At 37.8% G+C, this 23,230-nt stretch overlaps 13 protein-coding genes across 13 annotated transcripts; 4 read left to right on the forward strand and 9 right to left on the reverse strand.

Annotated features, from left to right (window-relative positions):
* Positions 1-135: 135 nt before the first annotated feature.
* Positions 136-2,013, forward strand: C9374_004700 (uncharacterized protein; the record flags this gene model as incomplete). Its single annotated transcript, XM_044694369.1, has 1 exon — positions 136-2,013. The coding sequence occupies one exon, from the start codon at positions 136-138 to the stop codon at positions 2,011-2,013; it is 1,878 nt and encodes a 625-aa protein (XP_044549042.1).
* Positions 2,014-2,161: 148 nt separating this feature from the next.
* Positions 2,162-2,587, forward strand: C9374_004701 (uncharacterized protein; the record flags this gene model as incomplete). The annotated part of the gene is made up of 1 exon (XM_044694370.1): positions 2,162-2,587. One exon carries the CDS (start codon positions 2,162-2,164, stop codon positions 2,585-2,587), a length of 426 nt encoding a protein of 141 aa, XP_044549043.1.
* Positions 2,588-3,067: 480 nt separating this feature from the next.
* On the reverse strand, positions 3,068-3,823 carry C9374_004702 (uncharacterized protein; the record flags this gene model as incomplete). The annotated part of the gene is made up of 1 exon (XM_044694371.1): positions 3,068-3,823. One exon carries the CDS (start codon positions 3,821-3,823, stop codon positions 3,068-3,070), a length of 756 nt encoding a protein of 251 aa, XP_044549044.1.
* Positions 3,824-4,044: 221 nt separating this feature from the next.
* C9374_004703 (uncharacterized protein) lies at positions 4,045-5,124 on the reverse strand (the record flags this gene model as incomplete). Its single annotated transcript, XM_044694372.1, has 4 exons — positions 4,045-4,533; positions 4,614-4,853; positions 4,929-5,048; positions 5,119-5,124. The coding sequence occupies 4 exons, from the start codon at positions 5,122-5,124 to the stop codon at positions 4,045-4,047; spliced, it is 855 nt and encodes a 284-aa protein (XP_044549045.1).
* Positions 5,125-5,334: 210 nt separating this feature from the next.
* On the reverse strand, positions 5,335-6,282 carry C9374_004704 (uncharacterized protein; the record flags this gene model as incomplete). The annotated part of the gene is made up of 1 exon (XM_044694373.1): positions 5,335-6,282. The coding sequence occupies one exon, from the start codon at positions 6,280-6,282 to the stop codon at positions 5,335-5,337; it is 948 nt and encodes a 315-aa protein (XP_044549046.1).
* A 652-nt stretch (positions 6,283-6,934) lies between these two features.
* Positions 6,935-7,663, forward strand: C9374_004705 (uncharacterized protein; the record flags this gene model as incomplete). The annotated part of the gene is made up of 1 exon (XM_044694374.1): positions 6,935-7,663. The coding sequence occupies one exon, from the start codon at positions 6,935-6,937 to the stop codon at positions 7,661-7,663; it is 729 nt and encodes a 242-aa protein (XP_044549047.1).
* An 88-nt stretch (positions 7,664-7,751) lies between these two features.
* C9374_004706 (uncharacterized protein) lies at positions 7,752-8,690 on the reverse strand (the record flags this gene model as incomplete). The annotated part of the gene is made up of 1 exon (XM_044694375.1): positions 7,752-8,690. The coding sequence occupies one exon, from the start codon at positions 8,688-8,690 to the stop codon at positions 7,752-7,754; it is 939 nt and encodes a 312-aa protein (XP_044549048.1).
* A 61-nt stretch (positions 8,691-8,751) lies between these two features.
* Positions 8,752-10,300, reverse strand: C9374_004707 (uncharacterized protein; the record flags this gene model as incomplete). The annotated part of the gene is made up of 3 exons (XM_044694376.1): positions 8,752-9,195; positions 9,246-9,608; positions 9,659-10,300. The coding sequence occupies 3 exons, from the start codon at positions 10,298-10,300 to the stop codon at positions 8,752-8,754; spliced, it is 1,449 nt and encodes a 482-aa protein (XP_044549049.1).
* A 299-nt stretch (positions 10,301-10,599) lies between these two features.
* Positions 10,600-12,645, reverse strand: C9374_004708 (uncharacterized protein; the record flags this gene model as incomplete). The annotated part of the gene is made up of 3 exons (XM_044694377.1): positions 10,600-10,879; positions 10,965-12,501; positions 12,582-12,645. 3 exons carry the CDS (start codon positions 12,643-12,645, stop codon positions 10,600-10,602), a joined length of 1,881 nt encoding a protein of 626 aa, XP_044549050.1.
* Positions 12,646-12,955: 310 nt separating this feature from the next.
* C9374_004709 (uncharacterized protein) lies at positions 12,956-14,539 on the forward strand (the record flags this gene model as incomplete). Its single annotated transcript, XM_044694378.1, has 1 exon — positions 12,956-14,539. One exon carries the CDS (start codon positions 12,956-12,958, stop codon positions 14,537-14,539), a length of 1,584 nt encoding a protein of 527 aa, XP_044549051.1.
* A 112-nt stretch (positions 14,540-14,651) lies between these two features.
* C9374_004710 (uncharacterized protein) lies at positions 14,652-17,725 on the reverse strand (the record flags this gene model as incomplete). Its single annotated transcript, XM_044694380.1, has 3 exons — positions 14,652-15,215; positions 15,351-16,410; positions 16,491-17,725. The coding sequence occupies 3 exons, from the start codon at positions 17,723-17,725 to the stop codon at positions 14,652-14,654; spliced, it is 2,859 nt and encodes a 952-aa protein (XP_044549052.1).
* Positions 17,726-17,792: 67 nt separating this feature from the next.
* C9374_004711 (uncharacterized protein) lies at positions 17,793-19,649 on the reverse strand (the record flags this gene model as incomplete). The annotated part of the gene is made up of 1 exon (XM_044694381.1): positions 17,793-19,649. One exon carries the CDS (start codon positions 19,647-19,649, stop codon positions 17,793-17,795), a length of 1,857 nt encoding a protein of 618 aa, XP_044549053.1.
* Positions 19,650-19,848: 199 nt separating this feature from the next.
* Positions 19,849-21,843, reverse strand: C9374_004712 (uncharacterized protein; the record flags this gene model as incomplete). Its single annotated transcript, XM_044694382.1, has 1 exon — positions 19,849-21,843. One exon carries the CDS (start codon positions 21,841-21,843, stop codon positions 19,849-19,851), a length of 1,995 nt encoding a protein of 664 aa, XP_044549054.1.
* Positions 21,844-23,230: the final 1,387 nt, after the last annotated feature.

Genomic DNA, 23,230 nt, shown 5'->3' on the forward strand with positions numbered 1-23,230 from the left:
TTCGACCAAGTCCCTCATGAAACCTTTCATCAACAATTAATCGAATTGAAAACGTGTTCAATCACGCTTTTCCGTTTATTAAACACACCTGTAAAATTAAACTTCTTAAGCTTTTAGAAGAAAAACAATCCCAACATGCGTGTGATACCTCTCATCTCTCCAACATGGATGAGCCCTTCAACACCAACGAGTACAACCATGATGATGATGATGGAAGAGGAAACGTCCAATGTGGTCCTTACTCTATTGGACTTTTTACCAAACTCCAAACATTCTGCATGCTCTGTTCAAGGTCAAACAGAGGATGAACTAGAAGTGTTGTTGAGCATGTTGAGAGGACGACTCATGACCTCTCACTCACCTCATGCACATGTTTGGAAGATGAAAATACTCGAAAGGAGTTTATATAGAAGAACATTACCTGACATGCAAGATCAATTGTCTTCCATTTCTCCAGAAAGCTCCTTCATGATGCCACTCAATGATTATTGGAATGATCCAACCTGCAAAGCCTTGCATTTGATTTGTTCAAAACTCGAAAGAAAAATTCAAACCATTCAAAAGAGAGATTCGAATGTTCAACCAAATTTCATGAGCGACACTCCTTTGAATCGTTGTGTGCAGGAGTGGTGTGAGGAACAAGTATCTCGGGTTAAGGAGCAGAGTGCTTTTGAGCGCCCTTCCATTTTCATTAGTAATCATCAGTGGTTGGTTTCATTCTTGAAACAAACACTTTGTAAGAGTGGATTTATGGAATGTAACTTTAATATTTCCAAACGACATGTTTCTCCAACAAAATCCGACTATTTACGTATTCAATTGGTGATTCTGGTTGAATCCGATGAGAACAACAACCTTAAAGATTCAAAACAACAGTTAGGCTCTCATCATACATTCTATCCTCTCAAAGTTTATATTCAATATGCAAAATTTCTATTAGAATGGAATCGGGATGGTTTCATTCATTGTCATGATATGAATAGTTTCAACCGTGCAGAGAACTTGGCAGAGCGCATCTTGTTAAGGAAAACCTTGATGATTTCCAGAGATTCAGAAACGAGTCGTACAGTGATCAATACTATATGTTCCTTTTGTACTCGATGGAATTCAAGTATGGAATATGATGAACGGAGATGTAATAGTGGACATTTTGGATTGTCCTTTATGTATGAAATACAATTCCTACAACAACAATTGTTCCTTATGAAGATAGATCAAGGGGAAGACATAACAAAGAGTACCGATGGTCCTATGGATGAATTGTTTGATACTCTATTGGAATGTGTTGCATTAAGAAAAGAATTGCCTTTGCGTTTTCCAATTCCTTTGGATTTGTTTTTAATCATTGATTTGGAAAAAGCTTTAATGGAATTTGATGAATCCATGCAGATGAACGAGGGTTGTAAACCATCATCAGTGGCGAACGAGAACCGTTTGGTTTCGTTCACGATTTCAACAACGGATCAGAATGTTTTAGAATTTCAATCTATGACATCAAACCATCAGCCATGGAGGGAAAGATTGAAAAAACTTGCTCGTAATGTGCTATATGGACAAGATGAAGGGAATGAGTATGGTCTTCCCTGTATTCTGTCTGTTTCGAGAGATTATTCTGAAATTACTTCATTCTACAAATTTGTACAATTTTTATTGACTAGAAAAGGAAAACAGCACTTTTTAGTTGACGAATTTTTGTGTTTACTCCAACTCATGATAGGAGTTCTACTAACCAATAGGTATGAACAATGCTCATGGTGTGGTTCTATACCTTCTCAGAGGGAGACTTGGATTCAAGGAATGGAATTAAATGAAACAATGTTGAACGAATACAAACAATTGATCGAACGTCAAATTAGAGCTAAACAAGAATTTACCATAAAACCAATATTGTACAACGTGAAAGAATGGTATTCCATACAGGAAGAAATGCAAATAGAAGATGTCGGCGTATTGGAATTAATTCAGAATTATGTTTTCAATTTATTTAATACAATTCACAGATTTGATAAATAAACTTAGTCTTGTCAAACATGCTTTCTATTAACCAATTTATTGGAAACTTTCTCAATATTCATTCATGAAATGTAAAGTCTTTGAGTTAACTTTAATACTTTCTCAATGAATTGTAAATTATTTAAACTTTAATTATTAATACAAAAAAATGAATTTCAAGCTCGTAAATGAAAATATTGATGATTTTTACCTCACAAATCAACAGCAGCACGACATTGTTCCACTCTCCGAATCTTCGGAACCTCAAAAATCATCAACTTCTCCTATAGATTGTCAAGATTTATGCATTCAAGAACACAAAAATGGATTATTCGTGATTAGCCTTTCTCCGAAACATTCATTGTCTGGCAGCTGCTCGGAATTGAAAGTACATCAAGTAGAATTTCCACTCCGACCGACTCCTCCAGCAGTGTTGGTCAATAGTAGTGGTATGAATGAAGGTGATGATCTTGTAGAAACTTCTAACAAACAAACAAATCCGAGTGCTTCCTCTCAGCAATTGCAAAAAAAGAAGGAAATTAAAGTGCAACCTCATACGTTATTGCAAGAATTTATTATCATCAACAATTCGTGAAGAGTGGTGGTGGTGGTGGTGGCGAGGAAGAAGAAGAAGGAATTTTGCAAATACGATCGAATGTGAAAGGAAAATTAGTGGAAATTAATGAACGATTGTTGACAGAGCCAACCTTGTGTCAAACGCATCCCTATAATTTTGGCTTTTTGGTAATTATTGACCCCAATGATGCCATCAAGAATTTGAAACAAAAACAAGAATTGATGAAGCATTGGAAAACAAGACGAGAATATTTCATAGGGATGGTTCGACCTTGCTTCAGCAACAACCATTACAAGATTTGGATCAATAAATCAACATGTCATGCAAATACTGATCTGGATAATATCATTAATCGATAATTTTAGCCAGTAATGAAATATTCGAGAAATCTCTGACATAATCAGAATTTTATACATTTTATTATCACAGTAGAAAAATAAGAAACAATCATAACAATATTACAAAATCAAATAATTGTGAAACATTTCGAGTCTTCAATTACTTGTTTGCAACTCTATTGATAATTTGTTCCAATTGCTCCTTCGAGTAAACGGTAAAGACTGGATTTTGCACTGTAATACTTGCAATTTCAACATTGGTCGAATTGATTTTCTCCTCCATGGCTTGTTTCAAAATAGAAATGGCCAAATCCTCAGCCTGTGTAAGGAACATGGATTTGTTATATTCTTCTTGAAGTGTTGTTTGAGCTCCTTCCGAACCAGCTCCGATTGCTTTGGCTTCATATTTTGTAAAAGTACCAGAAGGATCTGTATGATACAAGGCTGGTCCATTTTCATCCACACCTGCAATGAGCAAGGCCACACCAAAAGGTCTACTCATGGCACTTCCCGAATCTTCCTCATCAGAATCTTCGGCATTTTCACCAAAACGAAGAGCAAGATCACAAACAGCTTGTGTACACGACTCTACTCCCATTGGTTCATTGTAAGTAAAACGATGATGTTGAGTTTCTACACGGGCATGTTCCACCAATGTACGAGCATCAGCCGTTAATCCAGACATGGCACAACCAATATGAGAATCAATTTCCATAATCTTTTCTACTGATGATGGATCCAAAAGTGATGAAGTTAAACGTTTTTCAACAGCTAATACAACGCCATCGGGTGTTTGAATACCGACTGCTGTAGAGCCGAGCTTGATAGCTTCAATCGCATACTCGACCTGGAAAAGTCTTCCTTGTGGATTAAATGTGTTTACACCACGGTCATATTCGGATCGCATCAAGAACATTTTTTTTGTGTAATTTGAAAATTTGGGGAGCTTAAAATAGAGCTGCATTCCTGAATGAAAAAATGAAAAGCAGTGAAAAAAGCTGATAGCAAAGCTAGGTTTCGATCCTAGGACCTGTGGGTTATGAGCCCACCGCGCTCCCCCTGCGCCACTTTGCTTTACATCTATTATCAAAAAATATTTACAATAAAATGGTGTACTTCTGGTAAATGGTGATCCACCTACAAGTCTGGTTTATTCCAAATGGAATTAGGAGCAGGTTGAAAAAATCCACTCCCTTCAATGACACCGTGTCTCCATCTGCCTTTGAAAATGGACCCATCAGCAAGAGTCAGAATACCATCTCCATCTTTTCGGTCATTTATCCACGCACCTTCATAGAAGCTCCCATCGATGGATGTGAAACAACCATGTCCATGCCTTAAATCTTCTTTCCACTCTCCTTCATACTTGTTTCCGTTGACATAATGATACAATCCTCGGCCATGCATTTTGTTATCAAGCCACTCGCCACTGTACACACTGCCATCATTGTAAATGTATTTTCCTTGACCATGCATTTTGCCTTCATACCATTGACCTTCATACGTTTCTGTCACTGCTGTAGCTCCGTTCCCGTTTGAACAAAATATCATGGTGCCATGTCCGTGCCTTAAATCGTCCTTCCACTCACCCGTATACTTGTCTCCGTCTGCATACATGTAAGTTCCCTAAGGTTCACCAACAATGATCATCAGTGCACACAGTATCATGCTTGAATTTGACTATCTTTGTAGCCCTTAAAACTTACCACTCCATTCATTCGTCCTCTCACAAACTCGCCTTCATATTGATCTCCATCGGAATACGAGAGCGTACCATGTCCATTGATGTGACCTTCTTTGATCTCCCCTGTGTATACATTTCCATTGGCATAGTGAATTGATCCATGTCCGTTCATGACATCGTTCTCCCAATGGCCCTCACATTTGGAACCATCGGCAAACCAATAGATACCATGCCCCTCTCGCTTTCCAAACACAAAATCTCCCTGAATGGAGCATATTGGATAGGTAAAAAGTTTGAAACGTTGATCATCTCAATATATTCAATTACTCCTAATTACCTCATACTTTTCATGATTCGGGAAGTGCAGCACACCCTTACCATGCATTAAACCGTTCTCAATTTCTCCCGAGTAGATGAGTTTGGTGGTACTGCCCGAGTTGGAAAGTTTTTGATCATTCTTCAACGGCCATGTAATCCCGATGGTATCCACAACAGGATGAGCCTTACGATTAGAAAAATTGACTTACCATCATCGTAAGGCTATTTTTTCATGGTCCATGAAATTTTAAATAAATTCAGAACATTGTGCCTTTTCCAAATGTGTGGGCTCTCGAAACAAATTTACATTGCTTGCTCTCTAAGGTGATAAAAACGTCAAATGTTATTGTTATTGGTTATCATTATTATTATTATTGCAATTTTGCATGAACATGATCAAATGGGCAAAGACCTACTACCAATAATTATTGCTTGGCATTCTTATCGGAAGCGTTTGGTGTTTCATTCACTTCGACTGTTTCTACAGATTCTGCTGCAGAGTTGTCAGAAGCCTCTTCTTGCATGGTTGCCTCTGGCTCAATAATTTCAGCATTGTCCACAGTTTCAGTAGTCTTCTCGCTCAACATTTCTTGTTCATACTCTCTCCAAGTCTTATTTGTCCAACCATATCTACCCAATCTGTGTTCACCTTCAATCTCTGGTACCTCGACCATCTTGACCACAATACTTGTTCGTCTATTCAACTCGACACCATAACGACCCTTGGCATGATATCTCAATTGTTTTCTGTATTGCTGCTTATTTACGATACATTCTCGGATGAGAAGACGATCAGCGTTCATACCATGAACGTTTTCGGCATTGAGCATACAGCTACGAATGAATGTATACATTTTAGGAGCAATTTTCTTCTCGCAACTTTGTAATTGAATGAGAGCTTCCTTTGCACTAATTCCACGTAACATTTCGGTAACTTCATTCACCTTCTTTGGGCCTTGTTTAATATTAATTTGTCTGAATGTTACTGTGGGAAGTGTATCGAGGAATTTTGCTGTGATTTTTGGTCTGTCCCTCCATGTTTGTCTTGTTTTATGTCTTTCAACAGGAGTCTTCTTGTTTCTAGGTTTAATGTTCAATGTTGATGGGTCAGGAAGAGAATTCATAATTTCCTGAATGGTTGATGAAGGATAGGAATGAAGCGAGACTTGTTCTTGTTGTTGGAATGAAAAAACGCTCGTATGAAACATTTTACTATTGGTGGAAGATGATGCTTGTTGTTGGAAGAGCACGGAGAGCGTTCCTCGAGCTGAACATGTACTCTTGGTAGAAAACATGTTATTCACGAGTGATGGGTGGTGCTGATGATGATGAAAATGAGAAGAGCCTCTCACAAGAGAAATAAAATTTTTCATTTTTTTTAAAAAATGACAGAAGAAATTCAATATTAAATTTCATCTCGGAAGTCTTAAGGCAACCTTTTGTGTATTTTCATTTAGCAAGTTGGTTCAATTTAAAGCTTTTTATCATGATCATGTTTAATGAATTAAATTATGTTTTTAGAAAAAAAATGAAACGCAAAGGAATTTGTAGCAATAAGGTCTAACGATTTCCCAAAAAAATTGCTTATTGCTTTCGACAACCGAAAATGAAGTAACAAAGGATATCTTTTGGATGAAAATACAAAAGGACCCAATACATTTCAAGTTGTGCTCCCTTTTGATTACATTGAAGTACAAAGCCGAGAAGCGCTAGAAGAAAATACTGAACTGGGTATGAAAATGAACAATGAAAATGAGATCAAAAAGATCAAGAACTATCCAAACTGAACAACTTTCCCTTGGAATGTCTTGACAAGCTGTAAATTAGCATGAACATGATCAGACAATTACATGAGTCGAATGACGATCATGAGAAAAGCGAATGAAGAACTCAAGAGAAGGCTTAAATAACAGGATGCTCGTTGAAAAGAACTAATTTGGTAATTCGAAAAACAAAACGTGAAAATAGGATTTTTCTTTAAATCTCAACCATGAAGCAGGATCCTCATTGAATCAACAACAAAAAATGTTAAACACTCTTCTTGATCAGTTTGAAAAGACAAAGGAGAAAACAGATAACGCCATCAAGGAACTACAACAACTCTTGACTGAATATCGTCAGCACATTGAATACGTGGTCTATTTGAAGCAATTTTGGGAACTGAAAAATCAAGGTCTCTTGCAGAGAGAACAAGTTTTAGAAGAAAAGGAAGCCATCTACGAGAGAAAACTTCAACAACAAGCCCTTCCTCAAGGACAAGCTCTCAAGCAAGAAGTGTCCGCACCAAAGTTCCATTCAACCATCGTTTCGACCAATGCAACGTTATCGTGTGATAACAAAAAAGTGACAAAAACTTCAGGAGGCAATGGATGGAATTGTGCTGTTTTGGGAGAGACTCCTTGCAAACAGTATAGCGTGAAATTATTGAACATGTGCCCCAATGTCATGATTGGATTAGCAGATCGAAATATTTCTGTCAATGGAACCAATTACAAGGTCAATGGATTTTACTTGTTCACGCTTTCAGGAAATTTGTATTCTCAGGCAGGTGATTCGAATAAGGTTTACCATGCACAAAGAATTAATGATGGCTCTGTTGTTACTGTGAAACATCAGAATGGTGTTATATCTTTTACTGTCAATGGAAAGGAATGTGGCAAAGCATTTACTGCTCCAGATTATTTGGATTTGTATCCTGCCTTTGATATTTATACTCAAGGATGTGAATTTGAATTTCTCTCCAACAATTGTTGAGTGACGAATTTCTCAACGTCGCGTTGTTGTAAAAATTCGTTTGAAATCGAATAGTTAAACACTGTCAATATAAATTGTACAAATTGAATTATAACTCATCATCATCATCTGGTAATGGAAAGCCATCATAATACATGTGATCCTTTTCCATTATTTCAATACGTGTGGAATCAATGATCACATTTGGCGGTTTGAGGTTGGTACAGGAGATGAAAGCACTGCTGTCAAATGTGAAATCTCGATCCTTCAACAATTGTCGAGCCAAACTCAAGAATGGATTTTGAATGCAATAATTTCCTTTCGCACTCACGTCATAGTACGCGATATTCTTTTTTCGATGGAACCAAATATGCCTCCTTTTCACTTTTCGATCAATGAAATCAACCTTATTTCCACACAATACAATAGGTATGGTTTGTTGCTGGTTGGAAAAGGCTTGAACCTTTCGATAATATTGAGGAATTACTTTGTATGACATTCGTAAAGTCGTGTCAAACATGAGGATGGCACAATGAGCGTTTTGATAAAACTCTTTCGGAATACTCTCGCCGTCATCATCGAAATGTCTATTATCGTTTTGATAATCCCAAACCTGAAAACAAATTTTACCTTTAGGAGTTGCAAATGTGATGGGATAGATGGTTGTATTGATTTCAGGAAGCTGTTGAACGGAGTTTGGATCAATGTTGAAACAATTGATAAATGTTGTTTTTCCAACCAGTCGGCTACCCAAAAGAAGTAATTTAAATCTTGCAATCACGGGATCTCTCATATGATTTTTAAATTTAGTGAATAATTCGGAAGAGACAACTTCATGGCCCAAGTCCACTAATTGAATTTTTACTAAATTCTTTTCAAGCTCGGATTGGAAAAAGGAGGATGAATGATCATTCATCTTTGTTTTTTTGTTACTGGTCATTTCAGAATCTGTATGATGATGTTCGGTGGTTGTTTTTGCACCTTCAAAAGGCTTTTCACTGCTATCAGAAAGATGCGAATCTTCTCTCTCGGAACTCATTCGTTTCATTTTTTTCTTGTTTTTTCCGGAAAAACCTGGAATTTGAAATGTGATGAAAATCGATGACAATCTATTTGGTAGCAACAAAGTACAACGATGGAGATTGTTCATCTTGAGCTCTTTCAATATCGATTTCTGCAAGTCCCTTTCCATAACATTTCACTTGAGTAAAACCCACACCTTTCAATTCGTCATAAAATTCGTTCCGTGTGAACATTCCAAATGTGTTGAGATCGAATAAGCAATGTCTTTCATACAGTGGTACTTCTTTCGAATGTTGGTCGAATCTCACTCGTTCCATGACACAATGTTGTGCGTGACTGAGTAAGCGAATTTCTCTACGAGGATTTGCTGTATGATTCTCAATTTTCAACAAATTTCCTTCTCTAATGTATACATTGAAAGGAATTTTCAAATGTTGTTGATTGTTGTTGTCGTAATCTTTGTGATTGTCTCCAGAAATACCAACATGTCCATCGGTAGAGTCATATCTCAATTCACGCATCTTGGAAAACTTTTCAGCGTGTTCCACTTGGAAATTAGTTGTATTGAAAATGAATTTACCTCCTTTTTTAAGATGTTCAAAACAGGAGGTAAAAACCTTGGATAGCCTTCCAAATGCATTGCGTAATTGATGGCTTGCCTCATGACAATGACATCAAATTCTGCTTCTGGAATTTTCAGTTCTTGCATGGATGTGACATGTGTTGGAATGGTGCGAGTAAATTCTTCTCCATAACAAGTGGTTAATTTTTTCATGGCATATGACAACATCTTGTCGCTTTGATCGGCCAATGTGAATGTTCGAAAACCTCTCTCATAGAGTAATCGAGTGACTTCTCCAGTTCCACAACATAGATCACAAATATTTGTGAAATTCTTGTTGTCAGGAAATTCTCGATCGAGTACATCAATTAAATCAGTCGACTGGATTTAATGCTAGCCGTCTTGTGTGAGTTCAACTTTAAGACACTTACCTTCTGAAATCTTGCATAAATCATGTCATATAAATGAGCAAATTTAAAGTAGGCATGTCCTTCTCCGAGTGCATGAATAGCCTCTTCCACTTCATCACTCTGCTCTGCTACCGAAATGATTCCATGCTGTGGAATTTCTACAATTTTCTCTCCATGTGACATTTTTGCTGCCACTGCGTCAACGTCTTCCTGAGTTCCAGGTGAATAATCAAAATCAGTCATATTATCACAACTTGGGAAAATATGTGCGTGTAAGATGAGCTTCACTTCTTTTCGATTCTCGAACAGCCATGCAGCAACATTTGCATTGAGAGATGATTTATGTCCTTGCTGGGAATGCACATGTAACTCTTGTTTCTCGAAATCTACATGTGACACATAGACAATGTCTTTCAAGGTTGGATTTTGCTTATTACTAGCTCGAGAGGTGATTAAAAATCCGGAATATGGGCTTGGAGCACGCATTGCTACAAATCCAAAATGTGAAGAGCTATTTTCATCGTCGTCAATGTTTCCATGGTTGGAGGTGTTGCAGTGTTTAGACGTTAATTCATCATCCTCATCATCAAAATACTTATCAAATAGTCCTAGTGTATATGCTTTTTTCATATTTTCAAACATTTTACAAAGTGTCTGTGGCATTTCTTTTACATAATCAACATAGTTGCCATCTCCTTCTTGCGAACAATGGTTTTGTAGTGCCTATGAGAAACTCGTTTTTCAATGTTTGTGACAAGTATGTTGGCAGGTTGTGAGAGAGCATGGAATGACACTCTTCTCTGGAGTAATTAGTGTAATAATTCTGTTACCAAAATTGGACGAATCACTTTTGAGGGTTGAATTGGCAACAGTAAGATTGGAATGATTTTTGATTCCATGTCTGTAGGCCGTATTGATTAGCTCTTTCACAGTTGGAACTCCTGTCAGCAATTTGAAACCCACTAAAAAGACTTTTGGTTCCACTTTTTAACAAGTGAAATTATTTTTGGTAACTTGATCAATGTGAGTGTTTGAGTGTCGAGATCGGAGCTCATTTTGTCATTGTGTTTGTTCTCTACTCCATAGTCACTCACAGCTGCAGATAAAATGACAACATCAGGCTGTGTTGTAGTGACAAGATTTTTCAATTGTTCATGATATTCGTCAAAGGTGAAATAGGAATATTTGTGAAGATTGGATTTGTACATTGAATCGAATTCATTTGGCAGACGCGATGCTTTGCTATAAATTAGAATACGTGTTCAGGAATGTCAAGGGTATCATGAAAGAGCAGATCTTTCAAAAACTTGATTTTCGAAAAACTTACCTGTGTAGAAAATGAACCACATGACCTCTGTTGAGGCATTCGTTCGCAATTTGTGCACCTGTAGTGCCCATGGAGCAATTACTAATGTACCGAACAGTGTCAATAGGCACTGCTGTTCCTCCAGATGTAATAATAATTTTCAATGACTTGTTGTTCAATGCGTGTTTCGATGGAGCGCTACTCGATTTGTTCATCCAGTCATTGTAGGCTTGTCTCAATCGTGAAATACCCTCCCTCAATACATCAATGGTTTCTGGTAGAACAAAATTTAGACGAGTTTCCAAACGAGATTTTCCATCTAGGTAAGTATAACAACTTGGTTCTAAATCCAGTTGGTATTTGGAGGAGGCAATTTTTAGCAATTGAGAAATGTCGTCTGAAGCTTCTGTTTTGCTTTTTTCATTCTCTGGTAGTGTTTGGTTTTCAGACCGTATGCTCTTTGAGGCATTCTTGAATCTCACATAAATGAAAATTCCACAATCTGCTTGAGTCCATTCGACTTGATCTTTTACATCATTAAAAATTTCGTTCAAATATTTCAGTGTAATGTCTCTTCTCTCTTTCACAACTCTACGCCATGAATGTAGATAGGTGTTGCTCTCTTCTGAAATTGCTGCTGCACATACTTGTTGACATAAGGTTGAAGTAAATAAATCCTGATCCAGCTTCTCTCTGTGAATGAGACCTTTCAAAGAATGTCGATCGTTCGACTTGTCATGTTGATGTGATGGATCGTTCATAATGATATAACCAGTGCGAATTCCTGGAGCAAGAATTTTTGAAAACCCTCCAATCAATATGGTGTGATTTGGCATCATTTCAAACAAGGTTAGTGGCCTTTCGTTTCCGTTCAGGTATAAGAAGTCATAGGGGTTATCTTCAATGACAATAAATTCAAAATCGTCACTTCTTGACTTGACAAGGAGCGAGAGTAATTGTTTTTCAGCATCAGAAATACGTGAACCGTTATAGGCTTGATAATTGGAACATAAATAAATAACAATTCTTGGGCGCTTTTGTGACAAGCCAGAGTTTGTCGTGGATGACTGCTGACTACTGGTTGTCACATTGACAATTGGAATTCTAGTTAATTTTCGAATAAGTTCTTCCACAGTTTCAAAGCTATCGACCGTCACAGAATTGACTTTTTGTTTTTCATTGTTGCTCACTCGATTTCCAGAAAGACAAAACTTTTTCACCAATCGAACAGTCCCAAAAAAGCATGGCTGCTGAAGAAAAAGAATGGTTTCAGCTGACTGTTCGTGAGCACTGGACATTGAATGGTTAAACAATGCCGAAAATACAATATTGAGAGCTTGTTGAGCAGAAGAAGTAATATGGACATGTTCTGAATGGATCATGGTATCATCTTTGTGTTGAGTAGACTTCTCTGTTGCAACATTCTCTCTTCTCACTGTTCTATTGTACAAATTTGCAATTGCTTGACACAAGGACTCTTCTCCCTTCGGAGATCCATAATGAAATAATTCATCAATTTTGATCTTTGCTAAACTTTGTTCAATGATCGGAGCCAATCCTGAAAATGATGTGTATCATGTTCTTGATCACGCTTGGAAAAATTCTCAGAGTTGATCCGCTCGGAATCCAATGATGAACCTTGTGTCGAGGAGAGGACAGAAGGAAGAGAACCTGTGGCAAAACGAATGCGTGATGATTTCATTTTTTTATTTTAAAAACCTAAGGTCCATGAACCATGAACTGGAGTTCTCAATTTACAAAACCTTAGTTGACTAATTCAATAATAATAATTTCTTCTGAGAAGGAATGGCAGTTGTTGCTGCACGTTCAATGAAGAATAATTGGTCTGGATATTTTTAAAATAATTTATTAAATTTTTTTTTAAAAAAAAATAACACATCAACGACACCCTGTTGCCCTCTCCAACAGCTTGTTACCCGCCCACAAAGCGATTCAGAGGCAACACGAACATTTCTTAACCGACACAGTCCCAACACACCATAACGCACGAAATGAAATCCACTACTACCACTCAAACAACATCAAACCATGCGAGCGAGGAGATTGTATTACCCCTCTCTTCCTCTTTCTCGTCCTTTGTAGACCGAGAATGGAGCTTGATTCACTACGATCAAGCCTCTCAAGAGAGTTTGATGTTCAATATTGTAAAGGTAACGTTTCTAATTTCGAGTCGTACTGACCCTGTTGTTGACTTTGTCCCATTCAAACTTTACAGTAGCTTGAAATACAAGTTTTGTATTGAAGTTGAAACGGAGAGCATCAAGACAGCAAATAACTCACTGCTCTCTGATGAAGATGAACAACAAACAACACGAACGAATACAAACGGTCAGAACATCACGAAAGAAACAACGCTACCACAAAAACTTTTGGCAGACATTGATATTGTGAACACTCACGATGGAGCTTCACTTCTCAATGACAACAGTCATACAGGTAAGAAGAAGGAAATTCTGAAAGGAGAAACACATCTTTCGCTGCAGCCAACCTGCGAGGGAAGAAAACCAATTATTGCCAAAAGGAAACATCGTCGATCCACAACAACATCCTCAAAACACAATAACGGTAAGGGAAATGACAACATGACTCACGAGGATGATGATTGCAGCAGTACTCACAGCTGCTGCCTTGAGGACTCTCTCAGCACCCACTCCAACCATGGCCAGTCGTCTTCACAACGAACGACTGACAAGAATACTACCACTTCAACACGAAGCTTGCTCACTTGTAACACTAAATTTCAATTCAGTGATGTTGCGTATCATCACCAAAAAGAAAACATTTGTATGAGAGTTAGCTTGTTCACTCCTGAAGCTTACTCTCAAGGTAAGCAAAACCCTCTTATTGTTATGGTAAGTGCACCATTCCAAATATATGGGAGACGAACAACAGAACAGAGAGACGAGGAAGTCACCAAAAAGAGGCTCTACATGGAACAAGCCAAGGATGTTGACCCATACGAAACCTTCCTTGCCAAGAAACTCAAGTTAACCATGAGCGACGATGAGAAGTTCCAACTCTATGAGCAACAACTTGCATCGCTGATGGAAACGATACGCTCTCTGCCCAATGAAGAACAACCATTGGCCTACGAGCTAGCATTCAGACGTTTGGTTGCTGGCTGTGACCAACCTGTTCGTTTCGATACAACTAGCGACTCTTTGGAAAGCACGACTGAGTTTGAGGAGATGAATACCTCGAATTCTCCAACCCAGGAAGTGGTTGAAGCTATGGAACCTTGCGAAACACTTGCTGAAGATCCATTCCAAGAAGAATTTTGGCTGTGCGAGCCAAGCTTCTTGCCCTCTGTTCAAGGTGATACTGCCCAGGAGCTCTCAAGTAGCAACGTTATTACCTCTCCCTCTACTATGTACTCGTGTGAAGAAGTATTGTCATGTCCTCAGTATGAAGACCCTTACTCGACTTTTCTCAAGAAAGAACTCGATGATTTTGATATCTCTCGATACTCTGAACTGGACTCTCTTAACTTTTTCGACTCGGACATCTCTGAAGGCTCTGACTCTCAGTCCAATGCATTTGACGCATCTACCTTTGATTTGTTAAGCAGTTTTTAATAAAAACTCCAAAATTGCAATGAATTCGATGATTTTTCAAATCCTGTTTTATCGCTGTCATTAAGGCTTCTGCTTTGTAAATAAAGTTGTCCGTCCCCAATACAATGCAAATCTACACCTGTTCATTCCGTTCCATCTTTAATAGATCAGTGACATTAATCAACTGGCCGAAATTCATTGACCCCACGTTCCAAAAGTTTTTCATGACCAAGCTTGAAAATAACCACGAAAATCCCTCATAAATTCCCTCTCCGGTTCGGGCAGAACATAATTGAATTTTCAGTCGTTCTTCTTTCATTCGTGAATCACTCACCTTTTTGTGCTGCTTACTTAGCAATGGTGAGTAGACGCTCACTTGTTGCTGTTTTAGCCATTGATTCAATGTAGAATTTTCAAAGAGTTCCACAAGTTCCTCATACGTTTCTTTCATAATTTTGGTTCGTTGCTGATGTTGATTTTGAGGAAATACCTCTAACAAACAATCCACCTTATTAGCGAGAATGAGCACACGACAATCTTTCTTGGCTAAATTCATATCAATATATCGATCTAAACATTCTTTGGCTTCTTCATATCGAGATTTGTCAGATGCATCAATGACGTAAATAATTAAATCAGCCGAGTAGAGAAAGTGTGACCATAATGATCGAATCCTTGTCATTCCTCCAATGTCCCTCTATGATTGTAGTGAAGTATTATTTGTTTTTTTTTGTTGCAAATAATGACAAGATACAACCATATTATGTTTACAATCAATTTTGTAATATTTCATATAAATAAAAAAAATTCAATACATCCAATCACAACCTACCACTAATATTTCCACATTTTCATGATAAATTGTTTCAGTATTAAATCCAACAGTTGGTATTGTTTCCTTCAAATGTTTCAAGTTAGGATCTTTCATCTTTTCGAGGAGGGAAGTTTTCCCAGATCGATCCAATCCAACCATACATGCTTGAAACACTTTTGGTGGTTCCATATTACCTTTCCTTTCGTAGACTTTTTGTGACACATCTTCTGCTTCTTTGGAAAATTGTTCTCCTAAACTTGTCATGATACTATTCGAAGTTAAGCATAACAATTGATACCAAGAATGTGACTCATAGCGATGGATTGTTCTCAGTAATGTGAAAAGTAATGGAAGAGAATGTTCTTGAAGGTATTTTTGTGTTTGTTTTTTGTTATCAGTAAAGTATAGAGAGAATAAATCTTGCAATAACTGATTGTCCATGCTTAAAGCGGAGTTGTTGATGTTGCTGTTGTGGTGGCTTCTATGGTTGTTGTTGAATCGATCATTGCTACTACTTGCAATAGAGCTTGATTCTGTCAGTGGTGGATCAATGTCAGCATGTTCTGGAAAAAGTAATTGTGTGAAAATTGGGCCAGTGATTCGATCTGTAAACATCTCCACAGAGTCATTAGGGAATGCACCATAGTAAGATTTACCAATTTGCGTCGCTAAGCATCTATTAAGCTTGTGTTGTAAAGGTTTGAATTGCGCTGATGAAGAAACAATGGATAATAAAACTTTGGCCACAAACATGTCCGTACATTCGGATGACATGCTTGAAAGGTCTAATCGATTCGCAATGAATGAAATGCCCGCGTCGAGTCGTTTTGAAAATTCTCCATTGCTATTTTCATAATTGTGAAAAACATTCAACTCTCTCAATTCTGACATGTCTGCTTTTTCTTGTTGAAAAGGACTTGATAATATCCAAACAACAATGATTGCCAATAGTTGTTCTGCGCTCGCCCTACAATGACGTGACTGAAAAATTCGTAACAAGAGAGGTAATTGTTGTGGAGAGTCACTATCTGTTTGAGTTAATGAAGGAAGCTCAATTAGAGTATTCACAATAGTATTTCTTTTCAATTATAATAATATAGAGCTATGGATGCGTCTTGTGAAATACAGTCAAATTGATCTTTCAACTCACACACCCACAACTGGGCTTGAATTTGAATTGCTTCTCGATCCAAGTGATTATTGTAAATTTGTCCACCAATTACACATGACAAGTTCGAGGCAATGATGTCAATAGCTTGTAACACCAGAATTTCTGAGAGGTCAGGAGAGATTTGTACAGCCTTTTCAAGTAATATCATGACATTGTACTCATTCATGACTTTTGAAATTGAGTGAATTAAGCTTGCAACTCCATATTCATCTGCCTTATCGATCAATCGCAGTAAATCTTTCATACCAATTAAAGAATCACCAGGAAACCATTCCAAATTGGCAAAACTTGTTCCAAGAATTGGAATTCCCAATTCTCCAACATGAATAAAATCCATGACTCGTATAAAATCCTTCTCTTCTTCAATGGATCCATTAATAGTCATTTCATTCATCTTGGATTCTATCATTTCACTCTGCATCATTGTTTTTAAAATAGTACTTTGTTGTATCATTCGATTTCTATTGGCATGTAAAATGGTTCGTGAGCTTGTTAAAGTAATTTTGAAATAATTAAATTCACTACACTTTTCTGTATATTTTAAATAATATTGTATCAATGTCCAATCGTCATCTAAAAGGCTCACCTGTTTTCCTGATTTCAAACTTGAATTTTCAAGAATTTCTTGTTCTTCTTCTTGATTTTTCTGACGAGAAGATAATTCCGTACTTGAATCATTGTATTGTTCATCCTCATCATTCTCCTCCTGATCGATCAGAGAAAAGTAATCCAAATGTTGTTTAAACGTCGTTGCTTGAAGATGATCATTCTCTTGATCATCTAAGGAACAAGTACTTGCAAAATCACTCTCATCCTCTTCATAACAATATAAATAATAATACATGTGCTGTTGAATGGTTGATATTTCATGAACATGTATTCCATCATCATCATGTTGAGATGAATTTTCCAGAGATGGAATAACTGTTCCGATCATGCTCGGAGCTTCTTTGTTATCATCATTCTCATGATGAGATGTTGAGAGTGATGAGCTCGGAGCCGAGTGATGGTCTTTATCATTCGTCGTACTTATCATCACTTTACTCGTATGAGATGCAAATAAATCTTCTTCATCGGAATTATCAAAATCATCATAAAATTGATCAATCTCTTCTTGTTCATTCTCATACTGTGGTTGTTGTTGTGCTTCCTTGATCACAGTATGAGGAAAGAGTATTTGTGGAGTTACAAATTGTTGATCGCAATAAAAGTGAGAGTCCATCTCGAGAAAGATTTTTTGTGTTGTTAAATTCTGATCGAGTTCAATTCACACACAGTCATGTTTTAATTTATGGTGATGACATCACAACACGTTTATCGAACAGGTTCTCCTCTTTGGTCAGTGAGTGATGGTTCGTCTTCAATGTCTTAAGATCAGGAATGGTAAGAAAACGATTCTCGAAATCATCTTGTCGAGGAGGTAAATGAAAGGTTTCTGCCTTGTTGATGGGTTCAGAAATTTCAATCTGGAATGGAGATTTTATGTGGCTAGAATCTGACCATTCCTCACAATCTTTAATAATCTCCATGACGTTGCTCGTAATTCCACAAAAATCCATGTAGTAACCCTTATTCGTGGATGTGCTTGATTTTGTAACACGAGGATGCGTTTTGTTTTGCGAGGTAGGTACAGCAGTGTTAAGGATAGCATTTGGTTGAGCTTTGGGAACGGTTGGTGTAGGTTTTGACGATGGTTGGACCACATCTATAAGGCGGTCAATGTTTACAGAAGATAATCTATCGTTCATGGAGGAGGAAGTTGGTCCTTTATCGGCGACAGATGGGATCAGAACACTGTCATCCGCAGGGAAATAGTCGGAAAATGAAAGTCCATCATTTGTGACAAGATCTTTGGAGGGTGAGGAGCCTGTGAATTCTTTAAACGCGTCTGTGAGTTTTGTTTTTAAGGAAAACGAATCCAGAGACTGAGTTAAATTATTGATAAAAGAAATGTTGCTTTTTGCTTTCGAAAACATTTTCCCTAGCTCTAGGCTTCCAGAAAGGACAAAATCGTTGTTGGGATCCGTAGAAGGAATAAGTCGTTTGCTTTTGAACACTTGTGTAATTTTAGAACGAGACAGTTTTTGAGATAACACTTCTTTTTTTTCTTTGACTCTTAATGTTTCTTCTTGTTGTGCAAAAGTTGAATATTTAGAGAGTGTACTGGAATTATTGGTAAAATTTGAGGAAGGAGAAGTTGGACCTGTACTGGATAACAAAGAGGATTGAAGAGACGGCAGTGATGAGGATATTGAATCAGAAAGAGAAGAAATATCCTCACTAGTCAATTCAGCTGCTGTGTTAGATGTGGTAGTGTTAAGGAGGCTGGTTTTGGAGGTAGGTGAAGAAATGGAGAGCGTGGAGGAAGTGGGAACTTGGCCAGTTCGTGAAGACCCAGTTGCAGGACGTAAAAACAATGCAGATTTTGGTTGGTCTAACCATGACTGATCAAAATCATCTTCTACAACATCGATCAATGAGTCATTGAACGATATTGGATGGATAGTGTTAGAATGTTTCGGCGAATTCGGAGCTTGTGGAGGAAGTCGACTTTTTCGTAATGTTGTTTCTGATGACAGTGAAGATGTAGATGATGAAAGGGGGTTATCGAGGGAGGGTATGGATGCTGTGGAGATTAATAAATTATTTCGAGGTTTTTTGGGCTTCTTTTTCAGAAAGCCAATTGTTTCCCTTAATGATGCCATTTTGAAATCTTTGCTGAAATCATCATGGCTTTGTGTAATATTATTTCTGTGTATCATGGTGAGCTCATCGTGTTCCTCCGAGTCTTCTGAAGTTGTATCGCTAAATTCGAAGGAATTTCTTTCATCGTTCATGATGGCTTTGCTTTTTGAAGCTGACAACCGAGCAATTCTATCTGTAAATCTACTTGTTGTTTGCTTGTAGGACTTGTTAGCTTGCTCATTGCTCCGAGTAGTGGCGAGGCTCGTATTGCTTTTTTGAGACTTGTTATCATTCGTCTTACCACTACTACTCTTGATCTCCCCGTTGGATGAAACTGATTGTGAAGAGAAGGATGATTTCTTGGAGACCAATCCTGAGGGTTGAGAAGAACAATTGAGAAGGCTCTTCTTTGAAGGTGTGGGTGATAAGGTCGGGCCAACCGATGAAGAATTGTTGCCCATTTTTTTAGTTGTCCCGCCTTAGTGGAAAAAGATCATTTAAGGCAAAAACTTAATCTGTTGTGCAAGTTTTCCTTTTCAGTCGATTGACATCTTGTAGTACTAATTAAACTAAACCCACACCAACAACACTTTGAATTCATTTGACTTCAAGCAGATTTCGTTTATTGCAACTTGTTTCAAATGAGAGTACTCTTCATGACTACAAGTTGCGTGTGGTAACATTACTGCTGCAGTGAAGATTAATTTGTGGAGGAATGTTGTTGATATTATCATTGGTTAAGAACCATGTGGCAACGTTCATGAAGGAATCTTTGCTGTATTTATCGACAACAAAGTGGTACTTGATATGTCCTGATATCATGCCAATATAAAAGTTGAACATGGTCAAGAGACACCTGTTGGTAGTTTCCAAAAGTTGCAAATCGTCGCTTGTTAGAGAACCATTTGCGTGTGCAAAGAAGCTTTCAGATAATCTCACACAATATAACACATTGGGAGTGAGAAAGGGTTGTTGGAACATGTGAAGAGCAATAATAATGGAGCATATGGCAACAGTGTGTCTCTGGAATTGTAGAGTGTTGAAATTTTGGAGTTGCAATTCACAAATGAAATAGGCGAGCATTCGAACCTGATCACATTTGGCATAGCCACAAATTTCCAAGAACTTTTCAATAAAGTCAAATGCATGGACAGTGCAAAATTCAAAGTCGAGAATATTGCAAATTTCACTCTCCCAATCCAAAATTGCACGACGAGTGTAAAAATTGTCTGCTGCAAAGAGTAATTGTTTGAGTGGAGGGCATGTAATCTCGCAAAACTTGGCAGCTACGAGTAAGCTTGCCAAACCAATGCCCTGTAAAAATTTGGTGCTCTCCACTCTGTACTGGCAAAGGAACCGGTCCAAAATGTTCACAGAGCTGTAATAAGTCTCTGGTCGAAGCTTAAAGCCGACACAAATTCCAGCAAGCCATTCAATGAGCATGGAGAGCATATCAGGAGTAACGATGGTTTGTGTGGATCTGAGAGCATCGAGGGAAGGTTGTTTTCTGTTTTCATTCTCGAATAGATAGGTGAGAACATCTTGTTCTACCTCGACAGGAATACGACCAAGAGTGTCAACTTGATTCTTTGAGTTGAACTTGGGAAGTAAATTCACTGGATGGTCAACATTGTTGTCCAGGGCTTGTTTCAATCTCATTCGATCGTGAGCGTCTAGGAGATCTGGATCGCGTTGAGTTTGATTGGAATTGGTTGACGAACTCGAATTCATTGTATTATTGTTGAATGTAACGTGATGGTGAGAAGCTGTGGAGGTGGATTGTGCTTCACGTTTAATTGGGTAGTTATCTTGACTCGAGGTGAAATAGTGTTGAGAATAATCATCATCGCTGGTATCAACTTGTTCGTCGACATCTTTACAAAAAAGATAGTCTCCGTCTTGGTCATTGAGTTGTGGTTCTTCATTGTCTTGTTCATCATCGTCATCTTGCATCATTTGAAATTCACCAAAGTCAAGAACAGGAGAAGCGACTGAGGGAGAGAAAACTTGTGGTTCTTTGGAAGCAGTCTTTTGACAGCATGTTGAATAATGTCCCACATGATTGTATACTGCTGCGTTTGTCTTACCAGTGGCAGAGTAGTTGTGGGTGTAGTTGGTATTGCTTGTAGCATTATTACTGGAATAGCTCAGTGCCATTTCGTTGTGGGGAAAAGTAGAGGTAGAAGGTAATGAATGGTGGTAGTAGTGAGAGGAGCCGGTTCGACTAGTCATATGCATGGATTGTCCTTGTTGTAATACATGATAATTCTTATTGGTTGTTGCTTTCAAGCATGTATTGATGGTGGTGGTACTTGTAAGAGAGGCTCCTTGTCCATTCAATCGTGAAGTACTGGCAGCTACCACTTGTGGAGTAATATCAGCCAAGATTTCTCGTGGCTGAACTGGGAAAGAGCCAGTAGTATTCACCTTGTTGGTATTATTCTTCTGGTTCTTCATCATCAACTTTTGATGATTTACATAGTGTTCAACGAGGAGGCTTGGAGAGGTTGGTGGTGAGGTACACATCAGAGAATCTCCATTATCATCGCATGAAAGATCCGAACCGTGGTACGAGTTCTTGGTTGTCATCATTGTGGACAAGTGTACTTGTCTGGATGATGATGATTCCGTGTAATATAATTCTCGTTTGGCCATCGTGTAGGAATATATATATTGGAAAAGGCTTATCGGAGAAGAAGTAATGAAAGAGGGTTGTCTGTCCGTACGAACAAGCAGCAAACCTCTTCTCGTGTGTATTAATACCACACACGCACGCACACGTTCTCAGAGATGTGTGTTCTCTCTTCTTCTCAAAGATTATGATGATTCAGCACCAAGTACGTAAAATGGTATCTGCTGAATTTATGAATTGTTGTTGTTGTGCTTTTTTTTCTTGTTGCTTTTTTGCTAACCCACCGATGCTTGGCTTTGCACTCACACACACACGTTCCACATGGTCGAATATGGTCATTTGATGGACGCTTTTGCGACGAGAGTCCAATACACATTCTTGACAAGAATGAATTTCACAGAGCACAAGCATCCAATCTCAGTTGTAGTACCTGCACTTGTCACCAAGATTGGAGCGACCAAGACTGTAGTGAATATGTTGTCAAGATCCAAAACAACTACTCTCCTTGTTGGAAATGGTAACTCAAAGTTTAATACTCTGTTGATATATTGGTGTATTAGACAATACGAGGTTGCATCTCTTCGAAATTTTCCTTCATTTTCCTTTGTTCCAACCCATCGTGATATTGAAAATGTATCTTGAAAATTTCTTGTGACTTGTTTCATTTCATTGGAATTGGTTCCGACTTGCATTTTCGAAGATGATGTGTGAAGTGTGGTCCCTTCTTGGTGTTCGGTCAAGATTAGATCAAAAGATAATGGAGATCAAATGTCCTTATAACTTTTAACAAATTGACCTCGAATGGAAATAGAAAGGGATTTGTTTGGATTTGAAGGAAAGTAAAGTCAACGAACAATTATGACATGGCAAGAATGTACCTGTCTTGCTCTCTTATTTAAAGTGCCGGTTGAAAGAGACACTCCTTCAGAAATTGAATTTGGTTTTCAAATACACTTTTTCAAACAACTTGTTGTTTTCTCTCGTTTGTATTCAATTTAAATAAGAGACATGATTGCAATAACAAGACTCGATCTTGGCGTCTCGTGATAAAACGACACCGAGAATGGAACGGTTAAAATGAAAAAGGAATTTGTGTGCTCTTTGATCGAAAGTTCAATCTCATAATGTGAAATCCTATTCGTGCAATACTGTCACTATAATAATATTGAATACAAAGACCATTCTGAGACTTGTATTTACTATTCATTCTCAATAGTTAATACATCGTGAAGACTACATTGTATTTGGTCTGTCACGAATTTTGCTTTTGAAAGTTTCATGAACAACGGGTTGTGAGCGAGTGCATGTTTGGCATTTAGGATAAAAACCACCTGGTTGTTCCGATTGCTTGCCTTGATCGTCGTTGACACAAGAATTGTTACAAGGAAAAAAGAATGTGAAAAATCGGCA

This window comes from Naegleria lovaniensis (assembly GCF_003324165.1).
Source record: "Naegleria lovaniensis strain ATCC 30569 chromosome Unknown tig021, whole genome shotgun sequence".
NCBI classification, from domain to species: domain Eukaryota; phylum Heterolobosea; class Eutetramitea; order Acrasida; family Naegleriidae; genus Naegleria; species Naegleria lovaniensis.